Source organism: Acomys russatus, chromosome 25 (genome assembly GCF_903995435.1).
Source record: "Acomys russatus chromosome 25, mAcoRus1.1, whole genome shotgun sequence".
NCBI classification, from domain to species: Eukaryota; Metazoa; Chordata; class Mammalia; order Rodentia; family Muridae; genus Acomys; species Acomys russatus.
This window is the reverse complement of record NC_067161.1, coordinates 51,484,176-51,509,169: the sequence shown is the minus strand read 5'-3', so window position 1 is coordinate 51,509,169 and position 24,994 is coordinate 51,484,176. Positions and strand designations below refer to the sequence as shown.

Sequence of the window (24,994 nt, the reverse complement as noted above, 5' to 3'; positions counted from 1 at the left end):
CTTCTGCTCGTATTATTTGAGCTTATCACTTTGTGAGGAAATTGCATGATATCAGAATACTCACTAGTAACATCTTCAAGATTCCTTGCAGCATGTAATGACTTTAATCTCAGAAATTTCATTTTCTACCTTTTTAATTGGAGATACCAGTAGGTACATTAGTGTTTGTGCTCCTCGTTGATTTTTACAGAATTAGGTAACTTCCTTAAAATGTGACTACTGTTGGAGGCCGAGATGGGACACTCATTTTTCTTTTCTTTTCTTTTTTTTTTTTTTCCCCCCCGAGACAGGGTTTCTCTGTGTAGCCTTGGCTGTCCTGGACTCGCTTTGTAGACCAGGCTGGCCTTGAACTCACAGCGATCCGCCTGCCTCTGCCTCCCGAGTGCTGGGATTAAAGGCGTGCGCCACCACGCCCGGCTTGACACTCATTTTTCGTTGGAAAGAAATAGCTCCAGTTTAACGAAAGGGTCCAGGAGCACAACATAGTTATCCAATCAGATCCTATGGAACTACACAGCTATCTTTCCCTGTTGTTACTCCGGCCGTTTTTTAGGTCGCACTCTACCCTTGCTCTCGCCGGATGTAAATGCTGCCCAAACCCACAATGCATGTTGGGAGTTGTAGTTCTTTTTTCCTCGAGCCTGGAGGCGGCTGTGAGGTCATCGGTGGTCGCCCAGACGCGCCTGCACGTGGGGAGGAAAGGGGCGGTGCGCGCTGGCGGCCCTCAGCGGAGCCGAGCTGTCTGCGCCCGCGCCTCTTGCGGCGGTCCTCCCGACATGCCGGAGGAGGCGAGCCTCCCGCCTGCCAAGAGGTTCCGGCCGGGCTCCTGCCCTCCCGGGAGGCGAGTGGTGATGCTGTTGACGGCTGGCGGCAGCGGCGGAGCAGGAGGCGGCCGGAGGCAGACGCCGCCGCTGGCCCAGCCCTCCGCCAGCCCCTACCGCGAGGCCCTGGAGCTGCAGCGGCGGAGTCTGCCCATCTTCCGTGCGCGGGGCCAGCTGTTGGCTCAGCTCCGAAACCTTGACAGCGCGGTCCTCATCGGTGAGTGGCCACTTTGGTGGACCTTCCTTGCTGTAGATGTCTGGCTTTGCCGGGGCATTTTTTCCCCCCATAAGTGCTTCTTTCTCCTTTTGCGTTGGTTTCTTCAACAAACTTGAACGGTTTTCTGTGCCAGGCGTGGACAGGGACTTAGGGAAGGGGGCGGACAGAGTTATCCAGCTGGCTCTGACTGACTGTGCGACTGACCGGCGTGTTGGGGACATATCGGAGGCTCTGAGCGCTTTGAACGATGATGGGCCTCGCCCAGGCTGCGGAGCCGGGCCCCCGGGACCGACATTCTATGCAGCGATGGAGAGACAGGCGGCCAGAAACAGTTCAGTTCACGAGAACCAATTTCTTGTGTACGAGAAGAGCTTAGCAGCGTTCGAGGGCAGGGAACTGATTTCAAGTGGCTGTTGATGCCCAGTGTTTAAGACTGAGGCGCCGCTGAAGGAATGTCAGAAGCGAGAAAGAAGAGTGTCAGAGAGTGCTGAGCTCCGAGGGAGGGACGGGGGGAGTAGATGCAACAGCGAAGGCCCACAGAGCACTGAGGCACAAGGGGGAGAAAGCGCGCGGTGGATTTGTAGTGTGGTATTGATTGCAGCCCCTACTAAGAACTTTTTCACAAGAACTTTGAGGACAGATCTGGCACTGGCCTGAGGAGTAATTAGGAGAGGAAGAACGAAGGCAGTGAAGACAGGCTTCTGCTTCGGCCAGATGGAGAGACGCTGAGGAGCTTGCAAATACAGATTTTTGTCGAGTTGAGAAGAGAGGACACTGAAGATAGAACAGGGCTAATGGAGCAAAGGTCAGGAAGTGTAAGGGGAGGGGAAGGGGGAGGGGCAGGCATTAAGGGTTGTAGAGAGCCCACCTGGCTCAGGAGAAAGGCCATCTCGGGGGAGGGAAGAGTGGTGCAAGAGCACTTGTAGCAGGAAAGCCACCTTTGAGGACTTCATGTGACACAGACGCAAGAGTTCAGACGAGAACAAAAGTCCCGGATCCTTAAGTACTCCCTGGGGAGATGGCGACAGAAGACAGGCTGCAAAACCAGAAACAAGTTGGGCAGTAGAGCCGATGCCCAGGTGCATCTTGGTCCTACATCTGCATGGTTGGCATATTTTATTTTAGCAATAGTCAGTTGGAGTAGGAGTGGAGAAGATGCACAAGAGACATTGATTCAAGTCTGAGGATTCAGCAGGAAACTGCAGGATAATCAAATTCCTATTCCGAGATGTTTAGCTAAGCCAGGAAAGGTGAGCAGTCAGAGGCAGGCTGGGAGCTGGGGGGAATCGCAAGGCACACATGGGCCTGGAGGACCCCAGCTAAAGGGGGTAAGGGGGTACGCGTAGCCAAGAAGGACGTGCATGTTTCCAAGTTCCTCTAATCAGGTGCTTGCTCTGTGCAGAGGGTTCCAGCCTAGGAAGAGGCCTCTGCCTTCTGGTGTTAGCGGAGGGCAGAAACATTTAAATACGTCCGCGCTGTTTGCACTGGTCCGTGCTAGAAGAGAGGTTATCAGACACAGAGGACCCCAGAGGTGAGGGCCACTAGTACAGCCTCCAGGGTGAGAAGTCGCAGCCTGGCTCCTCCTTTAACTTACCGGTTAGCATGACCATGCCAGGTAAGTGTGGAGCCCACAGTTGTGTAGGCAAAGGCAGGAGGCATGAAGAAGAGCGCAGCGAGCAGCAGCCAGAGAATCTGGGGGAGCAATCTGTGAATAGAGATGTCTCCAGAGCAGTGTCTGCCAATCTGTACAAATGTCCTGTTTCACTTTATGTTGTCGCTACACCAGCTACCTACTATTGTACACGTTTCCAGGGTTTTGGGTTTTTGGTTTTCGTCTTGTTTTGCTTTCCATTATGGGCCAAATTGAATAAAACATCTTTCTTTTCTTAGACTCAATTTCTGCATGTAGGATTCTGAGCCGAACCATATAAACATTCTAAAATTTTAGGGGAGTTGTTTGTTTGTCTTATAGTCTCTCTATTTTGAAACTTGCAGTCCTGGAGCTGACTGTGTAGACCAAGCTGGCCTGGAAGTCAAACCTATCCACCTGCCTCTGCCTACCTCGATTAAAGGCATGTGTCACCATACCCAGCCCAGGCTACAGGTTTTGACCTCCTGGGAAACAGTAGCAAAGGCTGTTCTCCAGCAGTGTGCCTCGGTGCCCATTTGCCTGAGGCTGACCAGCTCAGCCTTTTCTTCTGTGGTTTTGTTTTGTTTTTCCTGACTTTCAGCTGTTTATTTGGCGAGCTTACCTTAGTGTCATTTGAGTAAGAGTTTCTTTTCTCTCCTAGGGGAAACTGGCTCTGGGAAGACAACTCAGCTCCCACAGTACCTTTATGAAGGGGGAGTCAGCCGCCAGGGCATCATTGCTGTGACCCAGCCCCGTCGAGTGGCCGCCATCTCTCTTGCCACCAGAGTCTCAGATGAGAAGAGGACTGAGCTCGGGAAGCTGGTACTCACTGCGTTCTTTACTTTGAACACTGTCTTACTAACTGGCAACCACTGTGCTCCTGCCTTTAATTTTTCTGAATAAGCGCTTTTTCTTTCTGCATCTTCCACCATGTTGTTATGTCAGCTCGGGCTCTCCAGCATGAGGCACAAACTGGCCTCAGCCCTTCTGCCTCAGCCTCCCGTGTGCTGGGCTCACAGGGGTGTGCCATGACACCCAGTTGAGCAGTGTGCCGCTTTCTCACCACTGCTAGTTAGGGCTAATCTCAGAGTTTCCCCAGTTCCAGAGAGACTGGTGAGTCAATCCTGTTAGCTTTCATTTCACAGCTATTGGCAAGTTGGGTAAACTAGATGTGGGTTTTCTTATTTAGGGGTGTGTCTGTGTATGTGTCTGTGCGTTAAAACACTTGAGTGGTGCTGGAGGCTGAACTCAGGGCCTCTCACATACTAGGCAAGTGCCCTGACACTGAGCTGGACCCTTTACCCCTAGTTTATGTGTTTAAGACTATAGACACAGGGTATTTTGTTTGTTGGCTTGATGTGATTTTTTTTGAGAAAGGACCTCACTTGTAGCCCTGGGTAGTGTGGAACTGACTGTATAGGCCTGTATGGTGGCCTTGAATTCATGGCAGTCCTCCTGCCTCTGCCTGCAGAGTGCCGGGATTACAGGCATGCAGGGTCATGTCTGTCCAGAAACCTCTTTTGCATCTATTGCATGTGTGTATATAATGTATATTATGCATATGTGTATATAATATACTATGCATATGTGTGTATATAATGTATATTATGCATATGTGTGTATATAATGTATATTATGCATATGTGTGTATATAATGTATATTATGCATATGTGTGGATTTCTATAAAATACATAGATCTATATGTATATTATAGAATGAATCTTGAAACTATGTAGGAAATAAATTCATATTTGTGTTGTATACGTGTGTTACAAGTCAAAGTGTATTGGACCTCTTTCGTGCCTGTTGTTTTCCTTTTTATTATTGTGTATGTGTCGCATATGGAGGTCAGTTCCCTCGTCTCTGGGCTCTGGGGATTGAATTTAGATTGTCAGGTCTGCATGGCCAGCGCTTTACCCACAGCTCCATCTTGCTTGCCCTACACTTTAATTCTCTGTGATGCTGCATTGCAGGTAAAAGAGTCCAGAGTTTCTCTCTCCAGATAGACTGCTTCTGAGGGAGTGGGGCAGATGCTGCTGGTCTCGTTCACTGTGACACCACAGTGCTGAGGACCGTGCAGGACATGCAGCCAGCAATGTTCAGTGAGTGGTGAGTGGGTTAAGGAGTCCTGTTTTCTCACAGGTTGGCTATACAGTGCGCTTTGAGGACGTCACTTCAGAAGACACCAGGATCAAGTTCCTGACAGATGGCATGCTTCTGCGGGAAGCAATTTCAGACTCCTTGCTGCGGAGGTACAGCTGTGTCATTTTGGACGAGGCCCACGAGCGGACTATCCACACAGATGTGCTCTTTGGAGTAGTGAAGGCTGCGCAGAAGAGGCGAAAGGAGCTGGGGAGGCTGCCTCTCAAAGTACGTGGCGTGTGTCGCTCCTCGGCCTGCCCTCCAGGGGGTCTGTGTCACACCTCAGCCTGCCCTCCAGGGGGTCTGTGTCGCTCCTCGGCCTGCCCTCCAGGGGGTCTGTGTCACACCTCAGCCTGCCCTCCAGGGGGTCTGTGTCACACCTCAGCCTGCCCTCCAGGGGGTCTGTGTCACACTTCAGCCTGCCCTCCAGGGGGGTCTGTGTCACACCTCAGCCTGCCCTCCAGGGGGTCTGTGTCACACCTCAGCCTGCCCTCCAGGGGGTTTGTGTCACACTTCAGCCTGCCCTCCAGGGGGGTCTGTGTCACACCTCAGCCTGCCCTCCAGGGGGTTTGTGTCACACTTCAGCCTGCCCTCCAGAGGGGTCTGTGTCACACCTCAGCCTGCCCTCCAGGGGGTTTGTGTCACACCTCAGCCTGCCCTCCAGGGGGTCTGGGTCACACCTCAGCCTGCCCTCCAGGGGGTCTGTGTCACACCTCAGCCTGCCCTCCAGGGGGTCTGTGTCACACCTCAGCCTGCCCTCCAGGGGGTCTGTGTCACACCTCAGCCTGCCCTCCAGGGGGTTTGTCCTGCCCACTCTGCTCCAGGCAAGCAGGAGACCTTTAGCCACGTGGGAGCAGCGCAGGCCTCAGCCCTTTGCTTTACGGACACGCTGCCCGGTGCTTAGCTCCCATATCTCTTCACTCCTCTCCGCAGGTGATTGTGATGTCAGCCACCATGGATGTCGACCTGTTCTCCCAGTATTTCAATGGAGCCCCCGTTCTCTATCTTGAGGGTCGGCAGCATCCAATCCAGATCTTCTACACCAAGCAGCCTCAGCAGGACTACCTGCATGCGGCTCTCGTCTCCGTCTTCCAGATTCACCAGGTATGGAAAGGGCGGAAGTCCCAGCAAGTTGTGTTTCACCTTACAGTCAATAGTGAGAACAGTCAATCATGAGAACAGTCAATCATGAGAACAGTCAAGAGTGAGAACAGTCAAGAGTGAGAACAGTCAGTAGTGAGAACAGTCAGTAGTGAGAACAGTCAAGAGTGAGAACAGTCAGTAGTGAGCACAGTCAGTAGTGAGAACAGTCAGTAGTGAGAACAGTCAGTAGTGAGCACAGTCAGTAGTGAGAACAGTCAAGAGTGAGAACAGTCAAGAGTGAACACAGTCAGTAGTGAGCACAGTCAGTAGTGGGAACAGTCAAAGTGAGAACAGTCAGCCTGGGAAAGAAAAGCCGCTGGCTTGACAGCTTTGTGACCGGTGTCGCTTGTGGGCCAGGGCGAGGTCTAGCAGGTAACGGAGGCCTGGAGGCCTGAGTTCAGTGCCTGGGATCCACGTGGTCAAACAAGAACCACCTCAGAGTGTTTCCTCTGACCTCCACACATGTGCCACACACACGCGCGCACATGCACACACGCACGCACACACATGCACACACATAAACACAGTAAAATGACCCTTTTTTAAAGGTTCTTTTGCTACGTCTGTTTTTGCCTCTTTTTTGATATTTCTTATTTTCTCTGAAAAGAAAAATAGTTCCACTCTGATCAGCAGCTGTCATCCTCTGAGCCAGAAAGCTGGGATATGTTAGTGGAGGAGCCTGTGTGCTTTTCTTTATATCGGAACCCATGGCGGCGGGGAGCATACTTTATGTGGCAGCCCAGTGCACTGTACAAGTGTATCTAGTCTTGCCAGGTACCCTGGGCTGGCTCCCAACGTGCCATCTTCCTGCCCCCCACTTTCCTGAGTGCTGGAGTTATAGGTATGCACCACCACGCATGTCCTTGGGGTTCAAAACTTTTAGATATTACAAGATATCTTTTTATTTTATTAAACACTTACATTCACATGTGAGTGATTGAAGGCTGGCGGATGGGTCCACAGGTAGAGGGCTTGCCAAGGAACTGTGAAGACCTGACTTCAGAGCCCCGGCACTCACGTAAGAAGCCGCCTGTGGCGCTGTGCATCTGGACTCCCAGGAGTTGCAGGGAGGAGGGATGGAGACAGGTGGATCTCTGGAACATGCTGGCCAGTGACCCGACCCGCGGGTCCAGTTATTCGGGGCGGGGGGGGGGGGCGAGGAGGGTCGCGGCCTGTGGATAAAGAACGGGCGAGAGAGACGACAGGGCTCAAGGAAACATTCTTGTCAAGAGCCGTTTATTGTAAGGGGGTATTCAAATTTAAAGTAAGCCTCAGGGGTGGGGGCAGGAAGGAATGCAGTGGAAAGTTACAGAATCTTCTGGGCCAGGCCCCAAGGGCAACAGATGGGGAAGGGGCAATTACTCAGAAGTCGCGATACACCGAATGTTCTCTTTCTCAAGGTCAGGCTGGATCTTCTGTGGTTGCCAGGCAGAATGTTTATCTCAAGCATGCAGACAGCTGTGGCTTTCAGCCAGCAGGGCCTCTCAGCCAGCTGGGGCAGGTCAGGCAGGGTCCTATGGCTCCTAACAGGCCAGCCATCCTATACAGTGCCTGAGCTCCACATTCAGTGAGAGCTGTCTCCAAAGTCAGATGGAGAGTGGTGGACGAAGATTTGCTTTCTGGACTCTTTATGCATGACACACATGAACACATGTTTGCAAAAAAGATTTTCAGTGATTAAATCTTACTGTTTTGGTTTGATGTATATAGACTTTTTAATCTTTATATTAATTTCCTGAGAAAACCTAGAGGCAAACAATTTTTTGTTTTAAGCTAAATATTGCTTATGTATTTCAAAGTTTTCAAAAGCCAACATTTGGTCTGGGACTATAGCTCAGTCTATGGAAGGATGGCCCTACATGCGTGAAGCCCTGGGTTCTATCAAACCCAGCACTGTATAAAGCTGCCATGGCAGCACGTGCTGAAGGCAGAGGCAGGAAGGCCAACAATTCAGGCCGACCTGCCCCGTGCACTGAGCTTGAGTTCAGTCTGGGCGACTTGAGAGCCAGTCCCAGAAAAGAAACCAAGGGGCTGATCTTAACAGTCTCAATTAAGGAGCCGGGCGTGGTGGCGCACACCTTTAATCCCAGCACTCGGGAGGCAGAGGCAGGTGGATCACTGTGAGTTCAAGGCCAGCCTGGTCTACAAAGCGAGTCCAGGACAACCAAGGCTACACAGAAACCCTGTCTCAGAAAAACAAAAGAAAAGAAAAGAAACCAGTCTCTATTAAAACAGCAGTGGAGGCACATGCCTTTAATCCCGGCATTTGGGAGGCAAAGGCAGGCAGATCTCTGAGGTTCAGGGTAGCCTTGTCTACATAATGAGTTTTAGGTGAGGTAGCCAGGCACGGGGGCTCACGTGTGAAACAGATCTATCAGTCTACAGACTGAGTCCCATGCCAGCAGGAGTGAGACCATAGAGGACTCAGCATTCCCTGCGAAAGCTGCTTTTGAGTTTTAAATACCGTGCTTATGTTACTGTTCCTTGACTTATCATCACTCACCATTATATGCTCATTCTTAAAATAGTAGGCCAGGATTAGGACTTACTTCTTCCCATACTGTCCTGTGTTCTCCGTCCCCTCAACATAGCTGTATTATAATAGTCTTTAAGTCCAGCCTCAGTAATTACCATATTAGGAGCATACATTGTTAGCACCCCGCTGTCCCTGTCCTGGGCTGAACAGTTTGTGCATGCCTTCAGCGTAATGCATTTTCCACTGTCTCTCATAGCAGCCATGCAGTGTGCTGTGTGTGGTCTGTCTCGGTGGTTCCTGCTGCATCCAGTTGAGCAGGTTGCTTTGCCAGGCCCTCCTCCTGCCCTGCCCCCTGCCCTCCTCCTGTCCTGCCCACTGCCCTGCCCACTACCCCCTGCCCTCCTCCTGCCCTGCCCATGCTAGGCCAGAGCGCTACCACTGACTGTGTCCTCTGCACACACGTCTCCACCTTTCAAACATGAGTTGAGCCCTCTTGTCTCCCATTGTCTTTGTCACTTGAGGGCAGTGATTTCCCCTCCTTCTAGGGGACAGATATAGTGACATTTACTCTCAGTTAGGTAATGTTTGAAAGAGAAGAAAAAGCTAGTCTGCCTTTTTTTGAACTGCCAAAAGCCAAATTCAGATGAGAATTTTTGTTTTAGAATCTGTTTTTTGTTTTTTTGTTTTGTTTTGCAAGATAGGGTTTCTCTGTGTAGCCTTGGCTGTCCTAGACCAGGCTGGCCTCGAACTCACAGCAACCTGCCTGCCTCTGCCTCCCTGAGTGCTGGGATTATAGGCATGCGCCACCATGCCTGGCTTTTATTTTAAGATTTCATTGTGTTGGGGGGAGGGGGGCTTGTACCTGTGCTCATACGTGCATGGTGTGTGTTGCAGTAGGGACAGAGCACACGTGTAGAAGTCAAAGGACAGCTCCGGGGAGTTGGCTCTCTAGCCCCCCTCACACGGGTCCCTGGGCTCCACGGAGGTGACCAGGCTTACACAACAAGGGCCTTCACACCTGCGCTGCCTCACAAGCTCCCAGTTCAGTGAGAGACCCTGCCTTAGGCAGACATATGGAGGAAGACGCCTGATATCTTTCTGTGGCCACACATGACCACACGCGCACACACTTGCACACATTTCATGTACACACCACACTCAAAAAGAAGGGAAAGAAGATTCTAAAAATACAGTGTTTTGTGCTTGCTTATTATGTGTATGGGGGCGGTGCTCAGGTTACAGTGTCCATGTGGAGGTCAGAGAACAGCCCAAGGGAGTCACTTCCTCCCCTCTACCCTGTGGGTCCTGGAAACCAAACTCAAGGCAGCAGCCTTGGCAGCGAGTGCCTTTTCCCACTGCGCCATCTCACCAACCTGAAAGAAGTTCTATACAGATTTTCCTGCCCTCTGATTAGGCTTTCATTGTATTGTCTTAGAAAAGCAGTGTGTCAGTTTCCCTTAATGACGTCCTTACCTGGTTAAAGAACATGGCTGGCATGTTGACAGCTCTGTGCATCGCTGGTACGGACCTTCTCCCAGGGAGATGATCCTGGGAGAAACAAGTCTGACTTGTTTCGTGTCTTTAATTAAAAAGTGAAACAAAATTTAAACCCTCTTGGAAACATCGCCCTCATCAGTACTCTCTCTCTCTCTCTGCAGGAAGCCCCCTCCTCTCAGGACATCCTGGTGTTCCTCACTGGTCAGGAGGAGATCGAAGCAATGAGCAAGACCTGCAGAGACATTGCGAAGCACCTTCCCGACGGCTGCCCTTCAATGCTCGTCCTGCCTCTCTACGCCTCCCTGCCCTACGCACAGCAGCTCCGAGTCTTCCAGAGGGCCCCAAAGGTGAGCGCGCCACCTTCCTGCCAGCCACATTGTGGGATATCAAGTCAGATAGACCAGTGGGGCCTGAGTCCCTGTCAACATCACCATGACCCAGAGCTGTGGAAGTAGGAATGCTCAGGTCACAGGTCAGCTGGTTGAGAGGGAGCAGCTGTCCAGGCCACAGCTGCAGGGAGAGCTGTCCTGTGAGCAGAGGGGACAGTTGTCAAAGGAAGGAGGGCACAGAGGTGTAGAGGCTGAAAGGTAGTGAATGAGGGGCTCCTCTGAGGGCTGGTCCATAAAGCCACTGCTGTGTGCCAGGCTTGGTGCTGACACTCACACAGACCATCTCTCATCCTCACAGAATGCTGCGAGGGATACTGTGGCCCCCAAGAAGGGAGGTGGGAGTTGCTGAGGAAACACAGTACGATCCTGGTGGGGCCAGGGTTCCCGCTCCCATCTGACCACCCACCTCGGATCTTTAGCTAGGTCCACTGCATCTCATCGCCTCAAATAACCTTCAGGACCTCCATGAGAGGACCAGTGCGCTGCTTTCCCTTTGTCACTTACCAGGCACAAGGACTGAAGTTGGCACAACACTATTAACGATGAAATCACCTTTTCTTAATCATACAAGTTGTGAAAATGCATGGTGAGAATGTTTTCAACTTCCGAATCGTGTGTGTCATACGGCTTTTTGGTTTTCTTCCTCCTTTTAGGGCTATCGCAAAGTGATCATTTCAACCAACATCGCTGAAACCTCCATAACCATTACAGGAATAAAATATGTAGTTGACACGGGCATGGTTAAAGCAAAGAAGTATAACCCTGGTGAGAAACTGTAGCTCATGAAATGTCTCCTGTGTCCAGTGAGCAACCGTTAAAATGTAACCCCAGCGTTTCCTCCCAAGTAAACACTTCATGTTTGTGAGGAGCTGAAATCTGAGTGACAGCAACAGTTCCAAGTCACGTCTGTAAGTGAGGCAGGAAGTCAAGCAAGGGAAGAGAGCAGTTGCAGAGAACCTAGGAGGGACAGTCAGCCTGTACTGAGGTCTGAGAGCCCAGCGGAAGCTGGGGGACAGTGGTGCCAAGAAGGCCAGGGACAGCCTGGTACAGTCAGGGTCTCGGAAGGGCTCCGGGAATGTGGCTGGTGTGGACTCTGAGGAAGGAGACAGTAGCCTAGGCTAGAGCAGGCAGCACAGAGGGGACGGACGCATCAGCTGTTTCCTACAAGTGTCAAGCTGGCTTGAAGTCAGCTTCACATTTCCTATTCATACTTTGCTTTACTTCCAGGAAATAGACATCGCACAATCTGTTGTCTCACAGAGCTGGGGAGGGACAACAAAGATGATAGGGCTTGTCATCATTGCTTGATGTATTACCAGCTTTGTTAGCAACTAGAAACCGTCTCAGCACTAAAGTCCCCAAGAAATCCTCAGTGCTGAGCTGCAGGGTAGTTGGCTAGCCCGTGACGTAAGCTTCTGAAGCCATTCTCCCGCCTCGTGGTTGCAGAGGCTGCTGGGTGGTTTTCTTAACACTTTGCACCTGACTCATTGCTAGACTCAATTTCACTGTGAGGTTTAAAGTGTCTGAGCTTTCTTGTTTAGCCTTGAGCTTTTCCGGACCCCTGTGTTGCAGAAACACTCAGTGGTGCTCAGCATCACTTCTTTTTGCCAGCGTTCTAGAAACAGTTTGCTCATGTGATGAAGCAAAGCGCTCATGGCCTTCTCCCTGCAGACAGTGGCCTTGAGGTACTAGCTGTGCAGCGAGTGTCAAAGACGCAGGCCTGGCAGCGCACAGGCAGGGCCGGCCGAGAGGACAGTGGCGTCTGCTACCGGCTCTACACTGAGGATGAGTTCGAGAAGTTTGAGAAGATGACGGTGCCAGAGATCCAGAGGTAGGTCCAGCTTGCCCTGGCCTCCGCCCACCCGCTCCTGTCCTCGGGCTGTACTAATATTTCACAGTGCTCTCTGGGGAGCCGTTCTGACTCTGGGGTCAGGGGCAGACAAACGACCCTCGTTTCTCCCCTCACAGGTGTAACCTGGCAAGCGTGATACTTCAGCTCCTAGCCATGAAAGTCCCAAATGTGCTCACCTTTGACTTCATGTCCAAACCCTCTCCAGGTGAGCTGGAAGTCAGACAGACAGATGACACTAGCAGAGGAACTCTTCCCCCAGGAAAAGCACCCTGAGAGAGAAAGCAGCATTTGGTCCTCCTCTTTTGCTGACTTGATTTCATTTGTCCTGCAAAGGCAGGTTCCGTGTCACAGCACCACTGTGCAGGGACCTAGAAGCCTCTTCAGGCATCCATGGGCTGCTCCTGAGGTGCCCAACCCCAACGAAAGAGCAAAGAGATCTTATCTCTGTGGTAAATTGGGACTTTACTAGTCCCTGCCCTTCCTGGAGGAAGAACTTCTAAGAACTGACACTAAATGGTGGCAGCTTGGCACCTGGACCTTATCACCATTTCCCCTTTAAGGACATGCAGGTGGTGAGAGAGAAAGTAAACTGTCAGTAGGTGTCCTGGGTCCTGCCCTGAACCTCAGTTCACTTCTCTTATAGAGACATTTTCTGCCTGTCTTCTACACAAAACTCTGTGCATGTGGGAACGTGTAAGTCTTTAAAAACACAAGTAGCACACAGGGCACACTGATGCACCTAGAAAGGAGTGCCAAGTATAAAGTGTAAGGGCAACGCAGCCCGCGTCTGTGTGCTGCCCACACCTGAGCAGCCAAGCCCTGGGCCCCTGCCTGGCCGGGGCCTCCTCCTCGCCCCCCTGGGCAGCTGCTCTCCCGGCTGCTTTCTACATTGCTTGTTACTTAGCGGTCTCATTCCGGCTTAGAGAGGTGTGAGGACAGCGGCGGGTGGTTCGGCGGTGTTTGTAGCGTTAAAAGCACCCAGAAGCACTCAGCTAGCTGCACCTTCTTCCTGTTTTGGACTTCTGGCTCCTTTTTATGTTTCCGTTTCTGTAGATCACATTCAGGCGGCCATTGCCCAACTGGACCTGTTAGGTGCTCTTGAACATAAGGATGACCAGCTTGCCCTGACTCCAATTGGAAGAAAGATGGCAGCATTTCCTTTAGAGCCCAAATTTGCCAAAGTAAATGACCCCTCCTCATTCCCCTGTGTGTGCACTGCAGGTCAGGAAACACCCAAGCCCAGCGCTTTAAATACGGCATTTCACCTCCACCTTGTGTGCAGTGTTGATCTGTGTTGTGTGTGGGGTTCAGAGACACCGGCCACAGCCCCGCCCACAAGATTGGGGTCCTGTGGGGTCACAGAGAAGGGAATGGCACTGACGCAGTGCTGCGGTCTTAAAGGGAGGCTGCAGGGAGAGTACAGAAACGGTATTCAGAGGCTAGGAAGTTGGACTCATGCGTTTTAAATGTGACTTTTCCAGACCATCCTTCTGTCCCCCAAGTTCCACTGCACCGAGGAGATTCTCACCATAGTCTCCTTGCTGTCTGTGGACAGTGTCCTTCACAACCCTCCTGCCCGGAGAGATGAGGTGCAGAGTGTCCGCAAGAAATTCATATCCAGTGAGGGGGATCACGTCACTCTGCTCAATATCTACCGGACCTTCAAAAACATAGGTGGTAACAAGGTGAGCCTGGTCCTGCTTTCAGGCATGTAACACATCTTAAAGAGTCACTCGGTCTCTCTCTCTCTCTCTTTCACACACACACACACACACACGTAGCCGAGCATGGTGGCACTTGGGAAGCATAGGCAGGAGAATCTCTGAGTTCGAGGACAGCCAGACATATAGAGATGAGAACTCTCAAAAAACTAAAAAAACAGGGCTGGAGAGATGGCTCAGAGGTTAAGAGCACTGACTGCTCCCCCAGAGGTCCTGAGTTTAATTCCCGGCAACCACATGGTGGCTCACAACCTTCTCTGATGTGATCTGATGTCTTCTTCTGGCCTACAGGTGTACATGCAGGCAGAACACTGTATAATAAATAAATAAATAAACCTAAAAAAGCAAACAAAAAAGCCAGATGCCATCTTAGAAGTGCATAAGAGCTGGGACATCACTAGAAAGAAGCATTTCCGGTGTGTTCTGCTTGCATTATATAGACTCCAGGCAAGTTAGTTACATCTATCTTAACCATGACAGTTATTCCCCCTTTGGGGGTGGGGGGCGTGTCTCTCTTTAGGTCATGCTGGTCTTGAACGCAGAGACCCATCTGCCCCTACCTCCCCAGTGCGGGGGTTAAGGTGTGTACCACTGTGCCCAGGTTGAGACAGGCCATTTTATAAAGAAAAGAGACTTATTTTGGCTCATATTCTATACTGGCAAAGTTAGAGGCCTTGCCTGATACTTCAAGGTAGAACAGAGAGTATCACAGAGCAAGAGAAAGGCCGTGTGTGTGTGTGTGTGTGTGTGTGTGTGTCTGTCTGTCTGTCTGTCTGTCCGTCCTCCTCTTCTGAGTAGGAACCAATAGGGCTCTGCCTTCTGTGTCCTACTGCTATTAGAAACACCATAATTTTTAAATTTGTGTGTGTGCCTATTTGTGTGTGTGTGTGTGTTGCCTTGTGTCTCTAGGAACCACGTGCTTGCTGTTCTTGTGTAGGCCAGAAGAGGGCAGAGGGTGTCAGATCCCGGGAACAGTTGTGAGCCACATGCAAGTGCTGGAAATCGGACCTGGTCCTCTGAAGAGCAGGCAGTGTTAACTCTGACCTGTCTCTCCGTCTCCTAAGTTTTAAAATTTTGTTTTCCTTCTTTGAAACAGGTTCTCATTACATAACCCTGAGGCCTGGAATACCGTACTACGTAGGCTGACCTCAAACTCAACAGCCATCTTCCTGCCTCTTCTGCCAAGTGCTGGGATTAAAGGCGTGTGCTACTATGCCCAGCTATTTATTTGAAGGGTTTTTGTTTTGGTTTGTTTTTTGAGACAGGTCTCACTATGTGCCTCTGGCTGTCCTGAATTCACTATGTAGTTCAGACTGGTTTCAAACTCAGAGATCTGTCTGAATTGCTAAGATTAAAGATAAAATTTAAAGCTGGGCGTGGTGACGCATACCTTTAATTCCAGCACTCAGGAGGCAGAGGCAGGTGGACCTCTGTGAATTCGAGGCCAGGCTGGTCTACAAAGTGAGTCCAGGACAGCCAAGGCTACACACAGAAACCCTATCTCGAAAAAACAACAACAAAAAAAAAAAAACAAAAAAACAAAACAACAAAAAAAAAAAGATGAAATTTAAACTTAAAATTTATTTTAAAATAAACTGGGTGCATGCTACTACACCGAGTTTGTTGTAAATTTAAATTGCACTTTGAGGGAAGAGGGAAGGTAAGTGTGGAGGTTAGAGGACAACTTTCTGTTCTTCCGCTGTCTGTGTGTGTTCCAGGGCTCGAACTTGGGCCATCAGGCTTAGTGGCAGCACCTTACTCACAGAGCCATCTTTTTTTCTTTTTCTTTTTTTTTTTTTTTTTTTGGTTTTTTGAGACAAGGTTTCTGTGTAGTCTTGGCTGTCCTAGACTTGCTTTGTAGACCAGGCTGGCCTTGAACTCACAGTGACCCACCTGCCTCTGCCTCCTGAGTGCTGGAATTAAAGGTGTGTGCCACCACGCCCAGTTTCACAGAGCCATCTTACTGGCCTACAAATACCATAATCGAGTTAAGTTTCCATTTAATGTTGCACAATAGGGATACACTGAAGTTTTGGAGGCTTTCTTGCCTATCTGCTCAATTTTTATACTGGTTTTTGATAAGACATTTCAGTGCCTTATACTAAGATGGAAAACTGCAGTATACTCTCTCTGTTAATAAATTCGTAATTGTACCTTAGTGTGCATTCTTTTTTAAAAAATGCTGCCCTGCTGTTTTAGCACTTGTTAACTTTACTATATTTACCTTAGCTTATTTGTTTACTTATGTTTACACTTTGTGTATGTGTGTGTGTGTGTGCACACGTACACACACATATACAAATGTGCCATATAACACGTGTAGAGGTCAGAGGACAACTTGTAGGAGTTGGTTTTGTTCCTCCGTGGTATGAGTCTGTGAGGTTTGGTTCAGGCACTCAGATTTGGCAGCTGAGCCGTCTCACTGGCCCTCAGTTTATATTAAAAAAACAAAAAAGGTTCTGATGCAGCAAAAAGTGCTGAGTCCTTCCTTCCTAAGGGCCGTTCTGCCCTTGGTGGTGTTTCACCAAGAGGGTGCCAGTCATCTGTGCTTAAAGCAGAGTCTTGCTTATGTGTGCAACCCAGGTTGACCTCAGACTTGTGATCTTCACCTTCCGAGTGCTGGACTACAGGTGTGAGCCCCACACCCAGCACTGAGGACATGCCTCTCACCAGGGCTTGCTTGGCTGTTCCAGTTGGTTGGCTACCTAGTAAGACTGTCTCAAAATAACCAGAAAAGGAAGTGTTTTCCACATGTGTCCACATTGTGGCCTTTTAGTGGCATCCGTTTCCATCACGGCAGTGTCATCTTGCTCGGGTCTCTGTGCTCCGGAGGGAGAGTGCTGTGGAGCAACAAGTGAGCTCAGACATGGTTGAGCTGGGGCCTGTGGCTCAGCTTTACCTGCCTCGCGGGCGCTTGCCAGGCCTTCAGTCCTCCTGCGTGGCGCCTGGGGGTTCCATCTCCACTGCCCCTCCAGCTGTTGCCTGAAGTCACTTGTGTGATCTGTTTGCATGTTCTAACTTCCTTGCCGCCATCCCTCAGGAGCCAGCATCCTTACATAAGTTTACTAGGCATTTCTATGTCTTTTGTCATTTTTCTCCAGTTCCTTGGTCTTTTTCTCACTGGTTTTTGATAATACAGTGGTATACGGCCTTTATGGATGTGTTGGTACATGCATTCCAGCCTATAGCTGTTTTCATGATGGCCCTAGGATGGGAATCTTTGTTTTATTTAAGTTTAAATAATTCGTGTTTTTCCTAGTTCATACTTTTCAGTATAAATGTGCTTTCCTGTATTCTTTTTGATACCTAAAGAACGCTCTGTGCCACCTGGGTGTTGTTATGAGCACGTTTCCTCTGCATAGAAGTGAGAGAATTGAGAGATCTCTTTTTCTCCTGTTCAGGACTGGTGCAAAGAAAATTTTGTCAACAGCAAGAATATGCTGCTAGTAGCTGAAGTCAGAGCACAGCTGAGGGAAATCTGCTTAAAGGTAATATCTCCCGTTCAAGGAAAAGGTCTTATGTTACTATGGGGATCTTGAATTACTTGTTACCAGTGGTATAAAAGGAATTCTAGTTATAGAAAAAAAACTTGAATACACAAGAAAATAAAAGTTACTTATAATTCTACTCTCTCTTACAATTATGGTTTATTCCTAGGAATCCATGGTGATTTTGGTTTTTCTTTTGCTTCCCTCCTCCCCCAGCACCCACCCAACTCTAGTCCTGGTAACTGAGCCCAGCAGGCAATACTCTGCCACTGAGCCCGTAGCTAATCTTTCACATTGTATCCATGACTTACATTGCTTCTGGGGGTGTGGTGCTGGCATGGAACCCTGGACCTCATGCTTAAGTTTTAGAAACTTTATAGGGGGAAAAACTTTCCAAGGAGTGTGGTGCTTGCCTTTAATTTAACCCCAGCACTTGCGAGGCAAAGACAGGCAGATCTCTGTGAGTTCAAGGCTAGTCTGGTCTACCAAGCTAGTTCTAGGACAGCCAAGGCTACACAGAAATACAAGAACAAAACAACAAAAAATATTACTAAAAATTGGAAAACACCAGGGAGGCAAAAAAGATGTGGCGTTGTTTGTTTGTTTGCTTATTTATTTATTTACTTATTTATTTAGACAGGGTTTCTCTGTGTAGCCTTGACTGTGCTGGACTCGCTTTGTAGACCAGGCTGGCCTCGAACTCACAGAAATCTGCCTGCCTCTGCCTCCCGAGTGCTGGTGTTAAAGGTATACGCCACCACACCTGTCTGTAGCATTGGTTTTTAAGCCAGGGTCTTGCTTATATATGTAATGACTTTGCTGTGTGCTTGAAACTTGGAGGCTGTCCAGCATGTGGGGTGTGGAAAATGGAGTCTCTACCTCCATCTTTTGTGTGGTTTATGCTGGTGCCGAGCCTGTGTTGAGCAAGCGTCCCATATCTGCTAAAGCTCTCGACGTTAGTGGCTCCCCTTCATCATGTTCCAGAAGCCTCTGCTGGCTGCTCTCAGCAGGGTTTGGGTCCAGCAGCTTCTCCACCCTCCAGAGACTTCTTAGTTCATGCACCCAGGGCAGCTGCTTTTCTAGCCTGGAAATTTGTCAGGGGCGGGGCGGGGGTGGCAACCTCAGCACTGAGCTCTCTAGGAGGCTCCGTCTCTATGCTTTCAAATCCCACCAAGTCTTCACCTGCCTTGGGAGGGATGCAGCTGTGGGTGTGAGCAAACTGCTGACCATCCAGGGAGCCTCATGGCAGGGCCGGGAACTCCAGAGTTCTCCCCAGCCCTGTCCCCTGCCTTCTCAGCTGTCTCTTTCCCTGGGGCTGGGCTGACTTCAGCTTCCCTGGACATAGGGACAACTGGACTTCTTCCTCTGCAGGTTGTGTGGCAAGTGCTGTATCACCAAGTAGACCCCATGTGGTTGAGCGGTGTCTTTGGCTTTCTGCTTTTTAAGATTTGTTACTTTTAGATTATTTTATATGTAAGTCTTTTGCTTGTGTAGAGGAATTTTAATTCAGACCATGGCTTCTCTGGCAAGAGATCACATCCAAAGACATCCATATGATTCAACTGGAATACAAACATTGCCTTTAATCTCAGGAGACAGAGGCAAACAGATCTCTGAGTTCAAGAGCAAGTTTCAGGTAAAGAAAAGCTTAGGTCCAGATGTGGTGGTCCAGACCTTTAGTCCCAGCACTCAGGAGACAGAGGCATGCAGATCCCTGAGTTGTACTCAGTGCTGTTCAGGCAGTTTGGTTGAGAGTGAGCTGAGAGGCGGTGCAGTGGAGTTCATAGCAGTTCAGTTCATGGAATTCAGAGGCAGTTTTATGTTGTTTTAGATGATCACAATGGGATCAAATTCCTGCAACAGTTTTACCTGGAGAGTTTTAGAGAAAACAAGCGAGACACAGGTAAAGACAGAACAGAACAAGCCAGAGAGTGAGAAGGAGCCAGAAGATTATATAGCATTTCGGCAAAGTCAGTATGAGGCCAAGCAGAGCAATTCAGTCAGAAGCTGAGAGAAGCCAGTGTCAATCAATCAGCGTGGAGAGGCATTTGAGACAGAACAGCAGAGTTGAATTAGCCAGTAAGAGTTCAGAAAGAACTAGAAAGGGTGATCTTATCCAGCAGTAAGTCTCAAGGGCTGGAAACATTCTAGGCCTATATTAGATTATATGGAGGCTAGAAGCTTCTAGGAGTAGGCCTAAGTTAGCAGATGGAGGCAGTAAGCCTCCGAGACAACAATTAAATTAAGAATTACTTTTATATGCCTATATGTATGTATGTGGACCTCCTGCATGCTTGGTGCCATGGAGATCAGAAGAGGACATCAGATGCCCTGGAACTACAATTGTGGGTGGTTGTGAGCCACCATGTGGGTGCTGGGAATGAGTCCCCTTTGCAGGGACGCGTGCCCTTAACAAGTGAGCCTTCTCTGGTCCCAGGCCAGGTCTTGATAGATGACCTTAAAGCAAAGAACGGCTAGCTGATCGCTAAGAGTCATTGAGCCATTCTAAAGTAAGTGGAGTTTTCCAAAAGACAGAGTGGTATTTTCTTAGAACCCGTACGCAGAAAACAGAGACATGCCCCACAGGGCACTAGACTAAGGAAGTGAAAGAAGCTACGTGGGGCTGTGGCTGCTTCCCCTGTGGGCTCCTCTTGCCCTTACTCTTCCCCATACAGTTCCTTTTCTCTTCTCACCTTCTACTCCACATGCAAGTAAGAGCCTGTCATGGTCTCTCAGTCCAGACCTTGGCAGCGACTGCTTAGATTTCCCATTACAGAGGCTGCATAGATCCAGCAAGTGGTCCCTTGAGCTTGGTCAGCAGTCCATGGCCCACCAGCTGTTGTGTAGAAGGGCGCTGACTGACAGCTGCACCCCACTGCAGAGGTGAGCGTGACATGCCTGCTAAGAGTAGCGTGTGCAGAGGCCTGGAGAGGGGAGTCACTTAATAGGGCCATGAAAGGTGAGGTGGTTGATTATGGAAGGCGATAGGGTCCCTGAAGGAAAGGCCTTAGAAAAAAGACAGGCAAGGCGGTCTCGCTCGCAGTAGTTCAGTCGAGCGTCCCACGAGAGATTGGCGCTCTTATTAGGAGCACTGGAGACATTGAAAGTTTGGAGAAAGTGAAGCCAGGAGCCGTGTGGCACTGCAGGAAGCTTGACTGGGCTGCAGCGTGTGAAAAGGCTTTGAGGGAAGTTGATGCAGACAACGTGAAAGGAAAGCCACTCTTTCCAGGGCTCCCTGGTGAGAGGGTGGCTCACCTGCTGTGTGATGCTCTTCCTGGAGAGATGGAAAACAAACAGCTACTCACCCCAGATGGGGAACTGACAACCAAATTGATTAAAGACACCAGTCCAACTTGGTGACCCAGGGAGTTTTTAGGCACTAGTTACAGGAGCAGAGATGACTTAAAGACAGCTGCGTCACCAAAGCCCACCCCCGCATGAGTGATAGCTTCTGAGAGCCTGAGCCTCTACCAGGAAGCTCAGCGGTCTCTGCTTCTTCCCGGCAGGCTGGCTGGACGGTGCTGCTTTCATGTAGCTCAGCCAGTTTGAGCCTCTCTTAGCTAGACCTGAAGTGCCCCACAGTCTGTATAACTGTATAACTACGTACGCTGAGGATGGGGACCAATGTCTCAGGGGCTCCTGAAGCCTTGAGTTGTTTGCTTAGTGAGCATCCCTGCGTGATAGTTTGAGTGCTTTACCTCCCTCTAGAGCATACTGTGTATTTTAGTTTAGTTTAGTGTGTACAGTTTTTGCCTTCATGTACCCACGTGTACTACGTGCATGCCTTGTACCCATAGAGGTTAGAAGTCATCAGATCCCTCACAGGCAGAGTTCCAGACAGTTCTGAGCTGTCACAGGGGTGCTTTGACTCGTACCCAGGTCCTCTGGAAGAGCAAACAGTGCTCTTAACTGTAGGCTCAATTTTCTTTTTTTTATTTTTTTAAAAGATTTATTTATTTATTATTATGCATACAATGCTCTACCTGCATGTACATCTGCAGGCCAGAAGAGGGCACCAGATCTCATCATAGATGGCTGTGAGCCACCACGTGGTTGCTGGGATTGAACTCAGGACGTCTGGAGGAGCAGTCAAGTGCCCTTAACCTCTGAGCCATCTCTCCAGCCCAGCTCAATTTTCTTAGCAAATACATTTTATTACAAACTTATTAACTAAGAATACCTCACTTATAACCCAACTAACCTAACCAATAGGAAAAGGAGATTAAAGATACAATAACAAAACTGTAAGGATATCAGTTCTGAGGAACGATTCTCCTGGCGTAATCAGCAGGATTTTTTCTGCTGGAACCTGGAGTAACCAGAACCTGGAACCTCAGCAGGAGCGGGGAGCCCTGAAGCCTTCCCTCGAGCGGTTCTCTCTAGGAGCGTCTGGTAGTGAAGCAATGAACAGCCAAAACTATCCCAAGTCTCCAAAAGCCCTGCCTCTTATTTTTGGCTCACATTTATACCTCCTCTCAGAATTTGTTCAAGGGTGTTTTTCAGCTGCTTAATATCAAATTTCCCCCACATGGTGGTTTGACTTCTAAGGGGATAAACATCACCTACTCTCTCACAAGTCTTTTTCTCATCCCCCACCTGTGATTTAAACAAAAAACATGTTTATTTCTCCTTCACTTTACTGTTGAGGCATCTCTTCTTCCCCCATCCTCTATCTTTGTTTATTTCAAGACAGGGTTTCTCTGTGTAGCCCTGGCTGTCCTGGAACTCACTTTGTAGACCAGGCTGGCCTCGAACTCTGTCCTCAGAGATCCGCCTGTCTCTGCCTCCCGAGTGCTGGGTTAAAGGCGTGCACTTCCATTCTGTGTCTTGAGCTTCTCTCCAACCTGGATGGTTTTATCTTTTTTAAAAGGTTTATTATTATTATGTATACAGTGCTCTGTCTGCCTGCATGTACACCTGCATGCCAGAAGAGGGCATCAAATCACATTATAGATGGCTGTGAGCCACCATGTGGTTGCTGGGAATTGAACTTAGGACCTCCAGAAGAGCAGTCAGTGTTCTTAACCTCTACGCCATCTCCCTAGTCCAGATGGTCTTATCTTAACACACCCAACCTGTGTATAGCATGTAGCCTATATGGATGTCTCTCTCCTATTCCCAGCTTTACTAGGCTGATGTTTCCTTGTTTGTTTTTTGTTCTTCTTCTAGTCTATGCTCCCTTACCCATGCCCTCATCCTCCACCTAAGCTGTTGCTTAAGGCATTTGAAGAAACACCTTTGGATGTCAATCAAAATTTGGCTTTGTGTTGGCTGCACATGTTGCTCCCTTGCCCTGTCCAGTGCTGGGGAGGATTAATATTAGATCTTTTCTGTCTCCTAAAACAGATGTCAATGCCACTCATGTCATCTCGAGGGGACATGGAGAGTGTCCGCCGTTGCCTGGCCCACAGCCTCTTTATGAGTACCGCGGAACTCCAGCCAGATGGTACCTATGCCACCACGGACACACATCAGCCAGTGGCCATCCACCCGTCATCTGTCCTCTTCCACTGCAAGCCTGCCTGTGTGGTATACACTGCACTGTTGTACACCAACAAATGCTACATGCGTGACCTCTGTGTTGTGGATGCCGAGTGGCTCTACGAGGCTGCCCCTGACTACTTCAGGAGGAAGCTGAAAACTGCCAGAAACTGAGCTGCCCCAGGATGCTGCAGCATGGCTGGGCTAGAGCTTAGACCACAGCTGTCTTCCGAACAGGCTTGGAAGATGGAGAAACAGCACACTTCAGTGCAGCCAGACTTTTGGACATTAAGAACTTGACGGCATGGATGATTTTCACTGTTCTTTTGCAGGGACCTGGAGACAGTAAGCTCTGCTACTTCCCAGTCAGGCACCACTCTCAAACCTTCATTATCTGAGGGAAATTGTCAGAGGGAATTAGAGAAGCCGCCGCATCCTGGTCCTGTTGGGAAAAGATTCACCTTAGCTGATTGTTAGAAGCAGCAGTCCCTGGTGTGGCAGCACAGACCCGTAATCAACCCCAGATGACATGGGAGGCCTTCAAGTTCTAGGCCAGCCTGGGCTAGACTGTGTATCAAACTGGAGAAAGGGACAAAAAGCACACTTTCCCAGAGAATGTTCAAATCTAGAAAGAAGCCAAATTTAGCTCTTTTATTGTGCTGAATTGATCCAAATATATCTGTACTGCTAGAATTTTGTCATTCATAAAATGAATTGTATTATTTATAAGCAGGGGGCCAAACTGCCTACGAGGCACTTCAAAGACATTGGGCAGTTTCTCCACTCTGGGTCCAACAAGCTCTTTCCTGAGAGCGTAGCCTGCCCTAGGGTCTCCTTCGTCCACAGCAGTGTCTGTTGAGTCTGGTCGAGGCTTTATTATAACCCTAGCTGTGGGCAATCAAGCTTTAGCCAGTGCTTAGGGTTGCCTGGTACTTGTGACTAGTTGATAAAATGATTACATTACCAACTTTCTTAAAAGCTCTCTAGAAAGTGTTTCCTTTTTAAGTATACTTTTTCTATTTACACAAGGTTTATTTAGCCTTGCTTGGTAAGAGGAACTTTTGTATTTTTAATAGAGCATTCATTGTGCTGGTTAAAGAAAACAAGGGGGAAGCAATATATTCCTCCGCACCAAACAGATTGTGGTCCTCAACGAACTAACGAGGTGTTTCCCGGGTCAAGGGAAACTGAGCTTGCACTGACTGCTGAGCGAGGACTGGGAACCTAACCTGGAGTAGCTGGCTGCAGCAGGAGCACTGGGAACGCCCCAGAAAAGAGCGACGGATACGGTGGTTTCTAAGTAACTTTAACGTTTATCACTTTAACATTGTGGTAGAATTTTAATAGAGTATTTAGTTTTTTATTGAGCTTTTTAAGGAATTGCTTTTCAGTAAAGCTGCTCAGGGATTAAATCAGATGGAAACCCCATTCTGATTCCAAATATTACTACAAAGAAACTGAGATGATTATCTCGAGCTGCAGGGACAGTGCTCTTTAAGCTTTCTTAAGAAATTGAAATGTTGCTGGAGGTGGTGGCGCAGGCCTGGGATCCCAGCACTCCAGGAAGCAGAGGCAGGCGGATCGCTGTGAGTTTGAGTCCAGCCTGGTCTACAAAACAAGTCCAGGACAGCCAAGGTTACATAGAGAAATCCTGTCTCCAAAACAAAGCAAAACAAAAAGTAAAATGTTACATGCATGATATTACTGCAATACAACCTGAGCTACTTTTCCAGTTGACAAATTCTCCAACCTGAAGAATCTGGACAGTATAGACAGCCAACAGATGAACTTCAGCAACATGCGCGCAGGTGTTTGTGTCCTTTGTAACCATGGCTGGCAACACCCAGGGCAACAGTGTCATCATCAGGTCCCCTGGGAGAACCTTTGCACCTCTGCCATTTGTAGCAAGATTCCAAAACAGCAAAACATTTACTGTGACACAAATCCTTGTGCTCCAGTGACCAGGACCCATTTGCAACAGTGGCCATGCATCTAAGATGCCATTCCTTGAGCACAAGAGCTATACCTTACCTGCGGGGAAACAATTTTATATTGATGGCTGTAGTATAGAAAATAACAAGTTGACTTGAGCCTGTGCTGTACTCTTCTCTGATCTCAAGCATCGGAGCAGTCACT

The 24,994-nt window shown here is 49.1% G+C and overlaps 1 protein-coding gene across 1 annotated transcript; it reads left to right on the top strand.

Moving 5' to 3' along the window:
- The first annotated feature begins 707 nt into the window (after positions 1 to 707).
- On the top strand, positions 708 to 23,164 carry Dhx33 (DEAH-box helicase 33). Its single transcript, XM_051167587.1, has 12 exons — positions 708 to 1,038; positions 3,330 to 3,490; positions 4,812 to 5,039; positions 5,745 to 5,915; positions 10,089 to 10,274; positions 10,970 to 11,081; positions 11,988 to 12,147; positions 12,285 to 12,373; positions 13,222 to 13,349; positions 13,650 to 13,853; positions 17,291 to 17,377; positions 22,724 to 23,164. Exons 1-12 carry the CDS (start codon positions 777 to 779, stop codon positions 23,030 to 23,032), a joined length of 2,097 nt encoding a protein of 698 aa, XP_051023544.1. The 5' UTR covers positions 708 to 776; the 3' UTR covers positions 23,033 to 23,164.
- Positions 23,165 to 24,994: the final 1,830 nt, after the last annotated feature.